The 19287-nt window shown below is 40.9% G+C and overlaps 1 protein-coding gene across 1 annotated transcript in view; it reads right to left on the bottom strand.

The window, feature by feature from the left end:
- Positions 1 to 11998: 11998 nt before the first annotated feature.
- LOC115111532 (solute carrier family 15 member 4-like) overlaps positions 11999 to 19287 on the bottom strand; it is a 54858-nt gene continuing 47569 nt past the window's right edge. The window contains 1 exon segment of the mRNA XM_029637678.2: positions 11999 to 14667. Within this exon segment, the coding sequence (XP_029493538.2) occupies positions 14501 to 14667 (167 nt within the window). The 3' untranslated portion in view covers positions 11999 to 14500.

Genomic DNA, 19287 nt, shown 5'->3' with positions numbered 1-19287 from the left:
TAGAGTATGCGTGTCCACTTCTATCCACCAACCACATGGAAATACAGAAAACAAGCCCACAATAACTTCTCTTTGCTGCCCACTATCTTCAATGACTGGAGATTAGTGCTTTTCCAAGTTATGTCTTCATATAAGCCACACAGTATAGTTAATATGGTGTAGGAGTTGTAATCGACTACAGTAATTACCAGTAATGGAATCATTTCACAAAGGCTACATTTCCTTGGTGAAGAAAACTATTTACCCATTAGGCAACTGTAAGTAATTTGCTGCTCTTCTATTCTCAGAATTTAGCCAAACATACTTAACTCAACTGTATATTAGACCAATCCATTAAGCTTGGTAGCACAACAGCTAGATTTGGATAAAGGATGAAGATGTCACCAATTATTCTACCAGCAACTATTAGAGTGATTCTTTACAATAACATGAAGCCTACCTCATGAATACTGATTGTACTACATGTCAATGTGACATTTCCTCTACAACCCCTCACATTTAAATGCCAATTATGGTCAAATGAACCCGTCTCTGAGCCTGCAGAAAAGCTCGGTGAGGACAAAGTGGAATAGCATTTCTTTTGAAATGAAAAATTTCCATCATCAACCCTAATAAATAGGCCAAGCCTTCTACTGTAGACGGGAAAGAGGATGGGGAAAACATTTCCACTGGAGTTACTTCAAATATGAGTCATTTAGCTAACCAGCGCAGCCATAATATCAATAATCAATGTAACATTTGTTACAATATCTACTGCTAGGGAGTAGACACCAGACAGACGGACGGACGGACAGAGACAGACAGTGAGCAAACACTCCTCTAAAGTAAACAGCTGAGCCAGCAAATTACAGCAATATCCTTTCCACTCATGAGTTAAACTAGCTGTTGTCTACGAGGCCCGTTGGTTGAATAGTGCTCTCCTGAAAGCTCCTGTGCACTGATAGGGACCCTCCTCATTCCTTTATTCATTTAGTTCAAGTAGCTTGTCTACATGATTCCCTGCTGCTCCTGCAGTTCCTCTATTGATCTAAGGCTCTATGGTGAATGAAAACCTCCCTTCTATATCTGTTTCTCTCTTCCTCCTTCTCTTTCACTCTGTCTCCTCTGCTTCTTTGTCTCTGCTTCTCCCCTGTCCTGATGAATGATTCTTTATTTTTCCTCTGCTCTTTTTCTTTCCCCATGTGATTTGACCTGTGCTGTGGCTCTATCAGTGGAGTGGAGGGGGATTGATGTGGGGGCTGTGTGCAGTGCAGTGCGCTGGGACTGTGAACGCTGTGCACTGTGGACTGTGAAGGGCGCAGAAAGCCAGCTATGCTTAGGAGGAATTTAACATGATTAATGGAGGGCCCTCTGTAATTAACACACCACTATCACTCTGTTTCTTTGCCCAGTGGTAGCTTTGGCCTTTTTACGTAGAGACAAAGCAGCAGCACATGGTATTACAAGTCCCCTCGTTTTTCCCCTCCTGAGTCTCTGTGTTTGGAAATAGGTATACCTACATGAAATTAAAGATATAATACATGCTTGCTTGGTACAGGCAAACAGAAATAAACCTCCCACGGGACTCCACTTGGATAGACTTAATTTACAGTGCCTTGCGAAAGTATTCGGCCCCCTTGAACTTTGCGACCTTTTGCCACATTTCAGGCTTCAAACATAAAGATATAAAACTGTATTTTTTGTGAAGAATCAACAACAAGCGGGACACAATCATGAAGTGGAAAGACATTTATTGGATATTTCAAACTTTTTTAACAAATCAAAAACTGAAAAATTGGGCGTGCAAAATTATTCAGCCCCCTTAAATTAATACTTTATAGCGCCACCTTTTGCTGCGATTACAGCTGTAAGTCGCTTGGGGTATGTCTCTATCAGTTTTGCACATCGAGAGACTGACATTTTTTCCCATTCCTCCTTGCAAAACAGCTCGAGCTCAGTGAGGTTGGATGGAGAGCATTTGTGAACAGCAGTTTTCAGTTCTTTCCACAGATTCTCGATTGGATTCAGGTCTGGACTTTGACTTGGCCATTCTAACACCTGGATATGTTTATTTTTGAACCATTCCATTGTAGATTTTGCTTTATGTTTTGGATCATTGTCTTGTTGGAAGACAAATCTCCGTCCCAGTCTCAGGTCTTTTGCAGACTCCATCAGGTTTTCTTCCAGAATGGTCCTGTATTTGGCTCCATCCATCTTCCCATCAATTTTAACCATCTTCCCTGTCCCTGCTGAAGAAAAGCAGGCCCAAACCATGATGCTTCCACCACCATGTTTGACAGTGGGGATGGTGTGTTCAGGGTGATGAGCTGTGTTGCTTTTACGCCAAACATAACGTTTTGCATTGTTGCCAAAAAGTTCAATTTTGGTTTCATCTGACCAGAGCACCTTCTTCCACATATTTGGTGTGTCTCCCAGGTGGCTTGTGGCAAACTTTAAACAACACTTTTTACGGATATCTTTAAGAAATGGCTTTCTTCTTGCCACTCTTCCATAAAAGGCCAGATTTGTTCAATATACGACTGATTGTTGTCCTATGGACAGAGTCTCCCACCTCAGCTGTAGATCTCTGCAGTTCATCCAGAGTGATCATGGGCCTCTTGGCTGCATCTCTGATCAGTCTTCTCCTTGTATGAGCTGAAAGTTTAGAGGGACGGCCAGGTCTTGGTAGATTTGCAGTGGTCTGATACTCCTTCCATTTCAATATTATCGCTTGCACAGTGCTCCTTGGAATGTTTATAGCTTGGGAAATCTTTTTGTATCCAAATCCGGCTTTAAACTTCTTCACAACAGTATCTCGGACCTGCCTGGTGTGTTCCTTGTTCTTCATGATGCTCCCTGTGCTTTTAACGGACCTCTGAGACTTTCACAGTGCAGGTGCATTTATACGGAGACTTGATTACACACAGGTGGATTGTATTTATCATCATTAGTCATTTAGGTCAACATTGGATCATTCAGAGATCCTCACTGAACTTCTGGAGAGAGTTTGCTGCACTGAAAGTAAAGGGGCTGAATAATTATGCACGCCCAATTTTTCAGTTTTTGATTTGTTAAAAAAGTTTGAAATATCCAATAAATGTCGTTCCACTTCATGATTGTGTCCCACTTGTTGTTGATTCTTCACAAAAAAATACAGTTTTATATCTTTATGTTTGAAGCCTGAAATGTGGCAAAAGGTTGCAAAGTTCAAGGGGGCCGAATACTTTCGCAAGGCATTGTAATTGATCGTGAGATCAGCAGTACACCCACAGTAAATTATGAGCTGTTCTTTTCTCCCCATGGTAGTGATGTACACTCTCTGTGCTTACTCTCTTGACATTCACTGATTGACTTATCTTATTGTTTTTTTTTTGTTTTTGTAAAAAAAAACATTCAGTGCGCTATACTAACACACACATCATTTGAGGTAGAGTTCTCAGACTGCTGGTGATCCTTCTCAATTTTGGAAAACAATAAATGCACTGAGTGTGGAAATTACTCTCCTTCCCTGCCTAAGCAAGTTGTGTCAGACTCTGGCATCATTACTGAGAAAAATAAGATAAGTGATGCTTTTAATCAGCATTTCATCTCTGCAGGTTTTTTATTTGAAAGAAATTGTGGTTTAATTAACCCTGTTCAATCAGTGGACTGCTCTTCCCTCTCCCACCCTCCAGTTGGATCATTGGAAGATCAGTCAATATATAGCAAATGTTGATGAATGTTCTACTTGTGATGGCTAGATGCTCTTAGATCCTTAAGATGTAAAAAAAAAATCCACTGGGGGTGATTTGCTTGATCCTTTCTTGATGCAGATTTCTGCTCCCGATTGTGGAGTCAATAACCAGGTTTCCATCCAACCTTTTCATGTGAGTAAAGTGCATGTCGGATACAAAATGTCATGACAGGCCTGATGGAAACAGAAGATTGTTCATTAAACTTTCCAAATGTCGACAAAACTAAACACGCTAGAAAAGGGGTGATCTTTTTATGTTGGTAAAATGATAATAACCGTCATATCGAAGTAAACTTGGAGTCACGCGAGGTTGTGTGATCCTCCAACTACTGCTCGTCAGGAAAGCATGCAGTTTATTATGCTAGTTTAAGAAAAAATATAAATTATGAACTTCATAGGATGGTGAAAGTGCAAGGGGATGCATGATTCTTCTTTCTAATAAATATCAAGGGTCTTATTCTGTTGACATTATCATCGACGCTTGGCAAATAAAAACAATCTCATCATGTAGGCTATACATGCGCTCTAGCCAACTGCACAGATACCATACTGTATCTGCGCCCTGTGCGCTGTTGGCTAGAGCGCACCTGTCAATAACAGTCGGCACACTCGCTATATATCACACACATTTCTGTGAGAAAACAAGAGTTGAAAAAGTGATGTTTTATTTGGTACATGGGAATTTAACCGCACAAGGTACATTATTTGTATGTGCACTACGTCACCACGCACAGCTTTTATCAACAATTACATTTGATGGAAACACACATCCGGTGGGAAAATGCAGATTTTAGAATATTCACATGAAAATATGTCCCCAAATGGACAGAAACCTAGCTATTGACATTTTTTATCTGACGATTATCTCGGGTGCTATCCCCTCCTCCTTTGGAAGGAGGCCCATGTGCTCCCTCTCCACAAAGGTAGATCAATACATTGCACTCTACGATTCGAAAGCCCTCCGCAATAAACTTCTGCCATACCTTACTTCATTGTTAACCTGTTGACATAGGAGATACAAGATCTGGTCTCAGGGTTGGCCAACTCTGGAGATCTCTTTCATTTTCACCACAGGAGTCTGCTCAGGGGAGTACAGCTCATAATAATGTGGAAACAGAGAAAACGGAACGGCAAACACCTGGAAACCATGTATTTAATACCATTCCACCATTCTGCTCCAGTCATTACCACGAGCCCGTTCTCCCCAATTAAGGTGTCACCAACCTCCTGTGATCTCCACGAATTGGGTCTGCTTTTAACGGCTGTTAGGGAATCTTTTTACTGAAGAATGTGTCTGTTTATGATTGTGTTTTTCTTTTCATGTATTGTTGTGTATTTTAATGTCTATCTGGATGTGCAGTTTAATGTGTATATTGTATATGTAATTGTTGTGCTAAACAGGGCTCATCTGAAAAAAAGAGACCTTGGTCTGAGCATCGACTCCCTGTTAAAATAAAGGTTAAATAAAAGAAAAAGAGCAGCTGTCAAGTTCAGCTTGCCGTTCCAGTCTAACCATATTTTATTTTACAGATGGAGCCCTGAGGAACTGCAGACAGCATTGTTAAAAAACACAACCCTGGTGCCTGAGCCAAGTAGCTGTGCCTTGTAAACAAAGCCTCCCGCCTGACCTGTGCACCTCAGCGGGATGACAAACAACAACATTTCCCCCCGCTCCCCACCCCCCGGATCCACTACAGCAAATAGCAGTGATGACTCAAACACCCAACGGCAATGAAAGATTGGCTGGCAAAAAGCCTCCAGCTGTAAGATGAGGGGTGCACCCAACCATGACATATAGTGAGGCTGGTTGGAAAATGTACCACTCAAGACCTGGTGGGACATTTTAAACCTGTTTGAAAACAAGTGACGGTCATAAGGCCAGAGCGATATACAGCTGATGATAGCAGCAAGCTTTGTCAAGGCTGAGGAAGATTTTTATATTTTGATGGGACACTGGCTGTATGCCTACATAAACAACCCTGGCAGATAATGACACAAATCTTAGCAATACATCCTGGTACATACAACATACCTGCAAATATGTTTTTCTGGTTCTGTTCACATGTCTGGCCAAACTAATGTGGCATACCTTAAACGCTCCCCTGCCACACACCCCGGTGCTATGGAAACCGGCACTGACAGTGACAAAACATGCTGTGGTACTGAACAATAGATACGTGAATAATAACAACAACCGGTTAAAGAAGGATTTTTAAGCCTTGAGACATGGATTGTATGTGTGCCATTTAGAGGGTGAATGGGCAAGACAAAAGACTTAAGTGCCTTAGAACGGGGTATGGTAGTATCCAGCCAACTTGACATAACTGTGGGAAGCATTGGAATCAGCATGGGCCAGCATCCCTGTGGAACACTTGCGACACCTTGTAGAGTCCATGCCCCAATGAATTGAGGCTGTTCGCAGGGCAAAAAGGGGTGCAACTCAATATTCGTTACACTCAGCGTATAAACCAATGATGTATATAAATCATTGGTATAAACACTAAATTACTAGTGTATTATTATTTTGACCAATTAGATAAGCTCTGAAAAAGATCTGATGATTTGGTCAAAAGACCAATTAGTGGAAAAAAGATCAGAATTAGAATGCCTGTGTAAACACAGCCTTTAAGGCTCAAGCAATTAAAAGGTTTTAATGGTCCCAATAGTTACTTTCTAAATGTAATCCGTTAGTTACTAGTTACCTGTCCAAAATTGTAATCAGTAACATAAGTTTTGGATTACCCAAACTCAGTAATGAGATCGCATTCCGTTATTTTTAGATTACTCTCCCTTTAAGAGGCATTAGAAGAAGGCAAGAATGTATGTTACCAATTGAACGACATCTATTGCAGGATAAATCATGTTAAAGTTTACATAGCTGGCCATATATGGATGTAACATTTTACTTTATGGGTTGGTTATGTAGGCTTCTTCAAACCCATCGCTTTCTCCTACAAATAATAATACGATTAAATTATATCTTTACATTAAAAACCAAATAATTTTACTCATTCCAATAAATGACTGGAATTCATAAACAACAGAGTAGGGCTGGCTAATAAGTCCTTAGTTTTGGGGTCATGCTCAGGTAAAACACAGAATCTTGAATGAGTAGGTGTGTCCAAAGGTTTGGACACACCTACTCATTCAAGAGTTTCTTTATTTTGACCATTTTCTACATTGTAGAACAATAGTGCATACATCAAAACTATGAAATAACACACATGGAATCATGCTGTAACCAAAAAAAGTGTTAAACAAATCAAAATATATTTTATATTTGAGATTCATCAAAATAGCCAGCCTTTCCTTGATGACAGCTTTGTACACACTTGGCATTCTCTCAACCAGCTTCATGAGGTAGTCACCTGGAGTGTATTTCAATTAACAGGTGGGCCTTGTTAAATGTCAATTTGTGTGATTTCTTTCCTTCTTAATGCATTTGAGCCAATCAGTTGTGTTGTGACAAGGTAGGGGTGGTATACAGAAGATAACCCTATTTGGTAAAAGACCAAGTCCATATTATAGAAAGAACAGCTCAAATAAGCAAAGGGAAACAACAGTCCATCTTTACTTTAAGACATGAAGGTCAGTCAATGTGGAAAATTTCAAGAACTTTGAAAGTTTCTTCAAGTGCAGTCGCAAAACCCATCCAGCGCTATGACAAAACTGGTTCTCATGAGGACTGCCACAGGAAAGGAAGACCCAGAGTTACGTCTGCGTCAGAGGATGAGTCCATTAGCGTTACCAACCTCGGAAATCGGCAATCAACTGCACCTCAGATTGCATCTCACAGAGTTCAAGTAGCAGACATCTCAACATCAACTGTTCAGAGGAGACTGCATGAATCAGACCTTGGTCAAGTTTCTGAAAATTAACCACTACTAAAAGGACACCAATAATAAGAAGAGACTTGTTTGGGCCAAGAAACACGAGCGGTGGAAATCTGTCCTTTGGTCTGATGAGTCCAAATTTGAGGGTTTTGGTTCCAACCGCTGGTGTAATGGTGTGGGGGTGCTTTGCTGGTGACGCTGTCTGATTTATTTATAATTCAAGACACACTTAACCAGCATGGCTACCACAGCATTCTGCAGCTGTACACCATCCCATCTGGTTTGCACTTAGTGGGACTATCATTTGTTTTTCAACAGGACAATGACCCAAAACATACCTCCAGGCTGTGTAAGGGCTTTTTGAACAAAAAGAATGATGGAGTGCTGCATCAGATGACCTGCCCTCCACAATCACCTGACCTCAACCAAAATGAGATGGTTTGGGATGAGTTGGACCGCAGAGTGAAGGAAAAGCAGCCAACAAGTGCTCAGCATATGTGAGAACTCCTTCAAGACTATTGGAAAAGCATTCCTCGTGAAGCTGGTTGAGAGAATGCCAAGAGTGTGCAAATCTGTCAAGGCAAAGGGTGGCTACTTTGAAGAATCTCAAGTATAAAATATATTTAGATTTGTAACTTTTTTGGTTACTACATGTGTTATTTCATAGTTCATGTTTTCACTATTATTTAACAATGTAGAAAATAGTAAAAAATAAAAACCCTTGAATGAGTAGGTGTATCCCACCTTTTGACTGGTACTGTATATACACTGCTCAAAAAAATAAAGGGAACACTTAAACAACACAATGTAACTCCAAGTCAATCACACTTCTGTGAAATCAAACTGTCCACTTAGGAAGCAACACTGATTGACAATAAATGTCACATGCTGTTGTGCAAATGGAATAGACAACAGGTGGAAATTATAGGCATTTAGCAAGACACCCCCAATAAAGGAGTGGTTCTGCAGGTGGGGACCACAGACCACTTCTCAGTTCCTATGCTTCCTGGCTGATGTTTTGGTCACTTTTGAATGCTAGCTGTGCTTTCACTCTAGTGGTAGCATGAGACGGAGTCTACAACCCACACAAGTGGCTCAGGTAGTGCAGCTCATCCAGGATGGCACATCAATGCAAGATTGATGAAGGTTTGCTGTGTCTGTCAGCGTAGTGTCCAGAGCATGGAGGCGCTACCAGGAGACAGGCCAGTACATCAGGAGACGTGGAGGAGGCCGTAGGAGGGCAACAACCCAGCAGCAGGACCGCTACCCCTGCCTTTGTGCAAGGAGGAGCAGGAGGAGCACTGCCAGAGCCCTGCAAAATGACCTCCAGCAGGCCACAAATGTGCATGTGTCTGCTCAAACGGTCAGAAACAGACTCCATGAGGGTGGTATGAGGGCCCGACATCCACAGGTGGGGGTTGTGCTTACAAGCCCAACACCGTGCAGGACGTTTGGCATTTGCCAGAGAACACCAAGATTGGCAAATTCGCCACTGGCGCCCTGTGCTCTTCACAGATGAAAGCAGGTTTACACTGAGCACATGTGACAGACGTGACAGTCTGGAGACGCCGTGGAGAACGTTCTGCTGCCTGCAACATCCTCCAGCATGACCGGTTTGGCGGTGGGTCAGTCATAGTGTGGCATTTCTTTGGGGGGGGGCGCACAGCCCTCCATGTGCTCGCCAGAGGTAGCCTGACTGCCATTAGGTACCGAGATGAGATCCTCAGACCCCTTGTGAGACCATATGCTGTCGCGGTTGGTCCTGGGTTCCTCCTAATGGAAGACAATGCTAGACCTCATGTGGCTGGAGTGTGTCAGCAGTTCCTGCAAGTGGAAGGCATTGATGCTATGGACTGGCCCGCCCGTTCCCCAGACCTGAATCCAATTGAGCACATCTGGGACATCATGTCTCGCTCCATCCACCAACGCCACGTTGCACCAGACTGTCCAGGAGTTGGGAGAATGCTTTAGTCCAGGTCTGGGAGGAGATCCCTCAGGAGACCATCCGCCACCTCATCAGGAGCATGCCCAGGCATTGTAGGGAGGTCATACAGGCACATGGAGGCCACACACACTACTGAGCCTCATTTTGACTTGTTTTAAGGACATTACATCAAAGTTGGATCAGCCTGTAGTGTGGTTTTCCACTTTAATTTTGAGTGTGACTCCAAATCCAGACCTCCATGGGTTGATAAATTTGATTTCCATTGAAAATGTTTGTGTGATTTTGTGTGATTTTGTTGTCAGCACATTCAACTATGTAAAGAAAAAAGTATTTAATAAGAATATTTCATTCATTCAGATCTAGGATGTGTTATTTTAGTGTTCCCTTTATTTTTTTGAGCAGTGTACAATTTACAAGTACAAAAGTAGATGTAGCAACTACAGATATGTCACGCTGGCATAAATTATTTGGGAGACAGGTGCAGGAATGCGTAATATGGTTTTTATTACACCCAAATTATGGTGTGCCGTGTAAGGGCATGGGGACAAAAACCAAACAAACACGTAACAAAACACAGGGTTGAAACCCAAACAAAATGATTAACAAGGATTAACACACGGGACGAGACCCGTAATCATCTGCGCAAACCACAATGGCATGAAAGCCAAAACACACAGCACAGGTACTCACACACACCAACGGACATTGTAACAATAATGGACAGCCCAATGGAAACCAAAGGACACACTTAATACAAATACTAATCTGTGGGAATATGGGACAGGTGTGCGTAATGAAAGTTTTGGAGGGATCCGTGACAAGATTGCTACTTTAAGTCTATCAAAAGTGTGTGCAAGTTTGAGCATGTGTCCATTAGGTCAATAGAAAAATGTTTTATCAGCATTTATCAGGTGCTTCAATTTATCACATTTGACAAAAAAAATATACAATGATGGAAAGACCTGTGTGTTGTCCTTGTTAATGCAGACAGAGAAGAGCTCCAACTTCTTAATCATAGCCTCAATTTCTTCCCGCACATTGAATATAGTTGCACAGTCCCTGTAATCCTAGATTCATCATGCAAGCGGTGTCAAATGAAAATGGTCAGTAAAAAAAACTTTAAGCTAGTCTCTCAATTCAAAAAAACATGTCAATACTTTGCCCCTTGATAACCAGTGCACTTCTGTATGTTGTGAAAGTGTTACATGGTCACTGCCCATATAATTGCATAGTGCAGAAAATACATGAGAGTTCAGGGGCCTTGCAGCAAGAGCCTCTCAGTGGATGCTACAGTGTACCCAAGTGGCATCAGGAGCAACTGCTTGCATGTGCGTTACCACTCCACTATGTCTCCCTGTCATGGCTTTTGCCTCATCAGTACAGATACCAACACGAGCAGTAGCTACGCTTGTCTACATACGGACCGTTTGTGGAATTCCCGCAAGAGAATAACGGTTAATGTGATGGAATGTTCATTATTTGACTAAGCTACCTGTATTTGACATTGAGTTGTTATTTCGCTGAACAATAGATGGTTTAATTTTATTTATGGTAGTGAAACGAGGCTACTCAGGTGAGAAATGTAAAAATATTTAAAAAATAAAAATCACCCAAATGTATAGCCCCGTTGTTTGAAAATGTGAAGAAAACAAATATGTAAGTGTTTTAAAAAAAAAATGTGAATCACATTTTTATTTGGCGTACCCCAGTTTGGGAATACCTGGTCTAGATAATGAATAGAAATACACAGAAACAATTGACTCATAAATAGCTTACAGCACACCAACTCTACTGCTTTGTAAAGCTTGGCCTATAAATCTGACCTAAACCCAGAACCTCAAAAGCAATATCTCAATTATTCAGTATTATTGCCCTTCAAGACTTCCTCCATAACCACTCATATCTGCCAAAAAGTCATCTTGTGAGAAAGAAGCGGGCACACAGCTATAACCTGGAGGCATTGTGTTAAGTTCAAACATCAAGCTGTCTGTGCTGACACGCTTGTGTGGTCTGAATCCAACCACCAGACTCCATCTAATTTACTATACAGGAAACAGCCCGGAGTTGTTGCCTCGGCTGTAAGGCCTAAGCATTAACACATGATTTGTAGGGACGTGCCAATTTCTGATGAAACATGCATTCGCCTCACTGGAAATGCTAAATTTCACCCATGAGTCACAATAAGAGCTCTGTGTTATGCAAACTACTCTATGCCAACCTGCCAGCGGGTGTCTCCCATGTCCAAGAGGAATACCAGGGTAACAAAGGACTGGAAGAGGCTTACCGTAATCGATAAATAATAGAACCCTGACTATGGCAAATATATGCTAATGCTCATGCTACCATAACAGTTAACATACAGTTGTAAAACATACAGCATCAATATGACTAAAATGCTTATGGTTTGTTATTTACCCATCTTTAAAATAGACATCAATCATTACAAGTCCTAAAGGATAAGCAATCTCAAACAAAGTGTTTCCCTTAGAGAATCGAATGTAGAAAAGACAGATTTTAATATTTTATTAGCAAAAATAACCCCACAAAAAACATTCTAAATACCAATGCTCCAGCATAATTAAAACCGAATACATTTTCAGAAAATGTTTCTTCAAAAGCTGTTAAATTGACACAAAAAAGAACCACCATTCATCCAACAAACACTATAATAAAACAGCCAAAAATGTTTTCAGCCACTGTCAATGAGTTAGTAAATGGTTTCAATGTGTTAGCTAAAAAGGTCAATTCAAGCCACCAACCTGAGAATCTGTAAACAACTGTACTTCATGAGATCTCAAAGACAGTTAACTAACTCTTCTAAACAATTGTATTGGTATTCTTTAATAATTCAATTATTCTACCTCCCTTGAACCCCGAGTAGATTTTGGTTTGTAAAATACCTTACTTTCAGCTTGAACGTTCTGCACTTAGGTCTATTGTAGGTAAAGCAAACCTGCAGATCGCTTCTAAACAATCACTTGTCGGGTAAAGGAAAAAAACACATTGTGGATCTTGCTATTTAACAGAACATACATAGTTTTGTAGTGCCATAGTCAACGATTAAAGAGCTTTGACTGGGGTGAAATATACCAACTACATGGAGTGCTCTGAACATTGTCTACCATATGATAAGTACACATTAGTCACAACCCCTAAAAGCTACAGTATTTAAAAGTCCATAAGGACACCATGTGGTGACTACAGACATCCATTAACACATCCAAATCTGAGGATAGACATTGTCAACTGCAAATTAACATTTTCATCTTAACCGTCACCCCAAGTGCATAAAGAAACCGGTAACTCTAAAATTGTGGTTCAGTCTGAACTAATGTCAACTTAATGAAAACATTTACTTTCACGATACAATTCACGTTGTTTTCTGCTGCAGCAATCACAGAATAACACGAAATTGTGCCATTGCTGGCTAGGGATGATTATTCTGAGTAAATGATGGTAAATATACCAAAATGGTTTTGAAGTTGAACCAACTGGCAATATATACATTTTTTTGTAATCATATTAAAGTTTGATTAAATCATTGCATAGTCGAAAAGTAGTAGTCTAAACGTTATTCATGGATTTAGCAGGCACATTTAATTAAAGAAATACATTTGATATTTAAGTAACTCTAGATCAACGGCTAAAAGACTAAGTGTATGTATACACACTGTACAAAAAATGTGGAACGCCCCCCTTTTCCATGACAGACTGACCAGGATCCCTTATTGATGTCACTTGTTAAATCCACTTCAAAATCAGGTGTAGATGAAGGGGAGGAGACACGTTAAAGAATGATTTTTAAGCCTAGAAACAATTTAAACATGGAATGTGTATGTGAGCCATTCAGAGAGTGAATGGGCAAGACAATTGCCTTTGAACGGGGTATGGTAGTAGGTGCCAGGTGCACTGGTTTGTGTTTGATACAGTCCCCTGTGTGTCAAGAATGGTCCACCTCCCAAAGGACATCCAGCCAACTTGACAACTGTGGGAAGTATTGGAGTCAACATGTGGCACACTTTTGACACCTTGTAGAGTCCAGAATTGAGGCTGTTCTGAGGGCAAAAGGGGGTGCAACTCAATATTTGGAAGGTGTTCCTAATGTTTTGTACACAGTGTATAAGCAACAGTATGACATCAAAATTAAAGACTGAAAACATAGCTCCATATTGAAAACACATACAGTAAGTGAAAATAATGGTTAGCAAAAAAAAAAAAAAATGTTCTATTTAATCTATACATGCCAATCAGAAACAAGTGTATACAAGTAATATAGCAAACACCAAGCCCCTAATCACAATTGAATAATGTCCTTTACAGTGTGAATATGGCACAATTCCTCTAGTGCAAATGAACAAAGAAAACAAGAGTACAAACCTGATCAGTCAGTTGATGAAGCCCCAAAGTTTCTCAAAATGGTGTGCCTTGTTTTAAATTGTTCATTGATCTATGGCACCAGTGAAAAGGCCACAGTCGTGTAATGCTTACTTATCTGACAATAGGAGTGAGCTATTTGGAATTAATTTGATCAGTTTACATTAAATAATTGGTTTAAATGATTGAACATTACACCATTCATATTCAAGGGAACCCTGATCAAACACAGTAATGTTTTAAATAAGGTACTGTACAATAAATATACATTAAGATGAACTTGATCTCATGTGAGGGATGTGCGAGTGTACGGTAAAAAAATTTTTTTGCTTTGAAAATGTAATAGTCTTACAAACCCATTAAGTAAAAAGAACAAACTCTATCCGGTACCAAATCAAGATTCCCTAAAAACAACGGGTTAGGAGAATTAACATAGCAGGTTAGGAGAATTAGGTTAAGGTTAGGAAAAGGGTTAGAGTTGGATAAAATGCTCTCTTAACCTGCTTCGAAAAGTAACTTCCGGTCATAGCTGTATTGAAGTGTCATGTTTTTAGAGTCCAGTACCAAATCAGGCAGGTGTTCTGGCACTAACTACTACAAACTAAGGCAGGTAGGGTGAGGTCAGATGGACAGGGGTCAGTCATGGGACCAAGACGAAGTGATACCCTGCCTCTGACTTCCTGCTCTACTACTCTTCTGTTTGTCGTACTTGACTGACACGATGAGGAAGACCAGCAGGGTGAGGCCCTGGATCCCCGCTAGCAGGAAGAAGTAGTAGTTGAGCTGGGAGTCATTGATGTTACCTAGAGGGAGGGAGAGGGGCACAGGGCATGATGACAGAAATCAGTGCAACATCTCAGAAACAGACACCACAAGAACCTGCAGAGAGGAAGAGATGGAAAGAGAAGAGGGTATGATGCAGATGTCATAAATCGCGAGTCACAATAAATAAGGGGTATTGAAAGAGCAAAACATGACAAAACAGCAGTGGTTGATGCAACCTGCAGAGAGGGAGAAAGGGTCAGATGGATGGGAGCATGACGGCAACATCACAAAGCAGTGTTCCACATTAAAGGGATGCATACTGTTTATTCAGGCATACAGATGTAGGATCTTAATTTGAGCCCGTTTGCTACAGCAGGAAAATAATCCTGCAGTAACAGGAAAAATGTATTAATTGTGTGGATTATAATGGAATGGCCATTTTTGTAGGGGTTGATACATTTTTGGTTAGGGCAAATCAAGTCAAATTTGTTAGTGGAAATTACAAACTTTAGAAGCATTTGTAAAACTCAAATACACCACAGCAACAAAAGTTATAAAATTAAGACCCTACATCTGCATGGGCATAACCTGGCAATGTCACATGGCAACAAAGGTGGTTCTGTTTCCATGTTTAGCTCACTCTTTCCAGATAAATAAAAGGAGATCTGTCTGAAGTGGCTTGTGCATGAGAAGAAACAGCTCTGTTAAAGTGCAGAGGGAAGCTGCTTTCGTCTGGTCTTATTTACTTATGAGATGTTCGACGCAGTTTGACCCCACACTTCAATGATCATATGGAGGGTATTATTGAGGATCTGGGATTTAAGCTTGAGAAATAACAGAACAGTCTGGACCCTCAGCTGTAAGGCGAGGCAGGGAGTCTCAACACAATTATTAAAGGACTGTTTCCTCAGAGGAACACATACAATAAAAAGCTAAAATCACAATGATGCTCACTTCCTTGTTTGACCTTCACTCTGGCTTAGTGGGATTGAAATAGAAGGTGTGTGTGTGTGTGTGTGTGTGTGTATTGGAGACACTGGCACAGCATGTCATAGAAAATGTGACTATTTTCAGTACAAACTGACTGGTCAGCAACCCTATGCAAACCATACCACCATCTTGTATCTGTAGTAGTATAGAATTCAAATTGTCTAAGACAATATTACCCTTCGGTCTTAATAAGATAAATTGGCATACTTCTTTCTCAGTTAAATATCACCAGGCTCCAGTTTCAGCAGTGGATCATTACTAAGAAGCCTCTTCCCGAGGTTTATATTTGCACCCAGCTATTGCAGTCTTTACTTCTGAATGTTGGCACTGCTAATTAGTTGTCCCTATTCAAACCAACACTGGAGGGGATTTCTAACCAGAATCTGTTTTTCCTGCTATAGTTTGACATGAAGGGAAAAGCCGACAGCTGCAGTAAATCCTCCATTTTGAAACTTAAAAATGGAACATTGTCTGACAATTTTGTTGGCATTAGAGAAGCTTTCCACCCCTGGCAGTCTGGTTTACTGGCCTTGCTGTACAGCCAGAAGCACTTCTAATGCAAATCACAGCTATTCATTTGACGGCTGTTCCAAACCTCTGCCAATAACTGCACATTTTCAGTTTTCCGCTCTCCATCTCAGACGACTCCCAGACAGTCCTAGTAAAATTCTTGCATGAGAAATTTCTCTTGGCTAAGAAGCTATTTTTTTTCTTTTTGACCATCTTTACTGAAAACTAATCACAGTAAGGTACTTAATTGATATGCAGAAATGATTTGATAGAGATAAAAACGGCTGCATTGGACCTTAAACCATGTAGTTAGAAATGACATACGATTGAACAGCGCTGCCCATCTATGTGAATGTAATTTCACTAATTGAAAACATTTAATATAACATTCAAAAGGACAGGAAATTTCTGTCCTGATTAGACTGGCGACAGTCATTTTGTGATTCTACAATAGGTAAAGCGCCACCAGTGTATCAGTGTAGAAATAGCATGGAGGAGCCAAACACTAAATCTTTTTCCATCTCAGGCCTTGTTCGTTGATGCTCCCCACCTCACTCAAGCTGGGACATGTTTAAAATGTAAGTAAAACACCAAAGAATAGATTCTGACGTAATGTTGAATAATTCATAGGGAATAAAACAGTGCGCACAGTATGGGTATACTGGCAGAGAGTCTGCTGCTTGTATTTCAAAATCGATAGCTGACAGAGTCTGAAAGCACAGCTTTAATTAAACATGGTTGATGGCTTTAACGTCTCTAGGGTATGTGGGACGCTAGCGTCCCATCTGGTGAGTGAGATTGCGGAGCGCCAAATTCAAGTACAGAAATACTTATTATAAAAATTCAGAAAAGATAACTATTTTACATAGGTTTAAAGATTCACTTCTTGTGAATCCAACCACAGTGTCAGATTTCAAAAATGCTTTACGGCGAAAGCATACCTTACGATTATTTGAGAACATAGCCCAGCAGACAAATCATTACAAACAGTAACCAGCCAAGTAGAAGAGTTACACAAGTCAGAAATAGAGATACAAATTAATCACTTACCTTTGATGATCTTCATATGGTTGCACTCAGAAGACATTCATTTATGCAATAAATGTTCCTTTTGTTCGATAAAGTCGCTCTTTATATCCGAAAACAAAGTTGTTTGTGCGTTTTCTTCAGTAATCCACAGGCTCAAACGCAGTCACAACAGACACAAAATCCAAATTGTATCCGTAAAGTTCATAGAAACATGTCAAACGATGTTTATATTCAACCCTCAGGTTGTTTTTAGCCTAAATAATCGATAATATTTAAACAGGACAATAACGACGTTAAAAGGTAAACAAGAAAGGCACTCTCTCGGTCGTGCGCATGAAAAACCTCTGACACGGCAGGGTCCACTCATTCAGACTGCTCTTACTCCCTCATTTTTCAGAATACAAGCCTGAAACAATTTCTAAAGACTGTTGACATCTACTGGAATTTGAGTCCTAAGTCAATGGATACTGTAATGGCATTGAATAGAAAACTACAACAACAAAAATAAATCCTACTTCCTGAATGGATTTTTCTCAGGTTTTCGCCTGCCAAATCAGTTCTGTTATACTCACAGACATTATTTTAACAGTTTTGGAAACTTTAGAGTGTTTTCTATCCAAATTATATGCATATCCTATCTTCTGGGCCTGAGTAGAAGGCAGTTTAATTTGGGCACGCTTTTCATCCAAAATTCCAAATGCTGCCCCCTACCCTAGAGAAGTTAAGGGGACTGGGAGAGCAGAGGCCAAGGCAGAACTGCAGCTGAATAAATACATGTTGAGGGGAAAGAACACCCCATTCATTGACCTTAACTTAAGGATCGGCGTTCCGTCAATGGGAGAGTTGTAAATCATTCAGCGCGTTGTCAACATCGCAGATTTTAGAGAAACAACACGTCGGCTCGCTCCGGGTTGGAGCGAGCCGGTCGCATCCACGCTTCGGTCTGCAGGTTGTATAACTTTTTCATTACATTTCATTATAGTACAACGGTCTGATTTGTCTAATCTTAGCAATTTCTTCTTAGCTAGCTACATAGTCGTCGTTGTATCAAAGATAATTGCGTAATTATCGTATTTCGTCGTCTCCTATCTGCCCAACACGTTCACCGTCTACCGTAGCACTGTAGTAACTATCACACTCAACTGAACGACTTGATTAGTGTAGTATTAGCTAGCTACATAGTTGTCTTTGCTGTCTTCGTATCCAAGATAATTGTGTAGTTTAGAGTGTGTAGTCTTAGAGTGATTATCTTAATTCACCGAGGTTAGCTAGCCAGCTATTTTGTCGTCCTTAACGTAGGAGACACTCCTAGCTAGTCAATAGCCAGCCAACGTCTACTGAATAGAACTTTCGCATTCCGGTCGCATTCCGCGTCGCTCCACAGGTAGTATCACTTTCATTTCATTTCATTACAGTCCCAACGGTGTGATTTGTTTGATCGTAGCTAGCTACATAGCTAGCTACATAGCCGTCTTTGTTTCAAAGATAATTGTGTAGTCTAGAGCGATTTTCTAGATTAGCTAGCCAGCTATTGTCGTTCTCCTAACGCAACGTAACGTAACCAACACTGCTAGCTAGCCAGCTAGCTCCCGCAGCATTGTAGAAACTTCACACTCAACCGTACGACTTGATTAGGGTAGTGTCAACAACGCAGCTAGCCTACCCCAGCAGTACTGTATAATTTTAATCATTTTAGTCAATTAGATTCTTGCTACGTAAGCTTAACTTTCTGAACATTCGAGACGTGTAGTCCACTTGTCATTCCAATCTCCTCTGCATTAGCGTAGCCTCTTCTCTAGCCTGTCAACTATTTGTCTGTCTATCCCTGTTCTCTCCTCTCTGCACAGACCATACAAACGCTCCACACCGCATGGCCGCGGCCACCCTAATCTGGTGGTCCCAGCGCGCACGACCCACGTGGAGTTCCAGGTCTCCGGTAGCCTCTGGAACTGCCGATCTGCGGCCAACAAGGCAGAGTTCATCTCAGCCTATGCCTCCCTCCAGTCCCTCGACTTCTTGGCACTGACGGAAACATGGATCACCACAGACAACACTGCTACTCCTACTGCTCTCTCTTCGTCTGCCCACGTGTTCTCGCACACCCGAGCTTCTGGTCAGCGGGGTGGTGG

This window comes from Oncorhynchus nerka, linkage group LG27, assembly GCF_034236695.1.
Source record: "Oncorhynchus nerka isolate Pitt River linkage group LG27, Oner_Uvic_2.0, whole genome shotgun sequence".
Classification (NCBI taxonomy): domain Eukaryota; kingdom Metazoa; phylum Chordata; class Actinopteri; order Salmoniformes; family Salmonidae; genus Oncorhynchus; species Oncorhynchus nerka.
The sequence above is the reverse complement of the archived record's forward strand: the minus strand, read 5'-3'. Positions and strand labels throughout refer to the sequence as shown.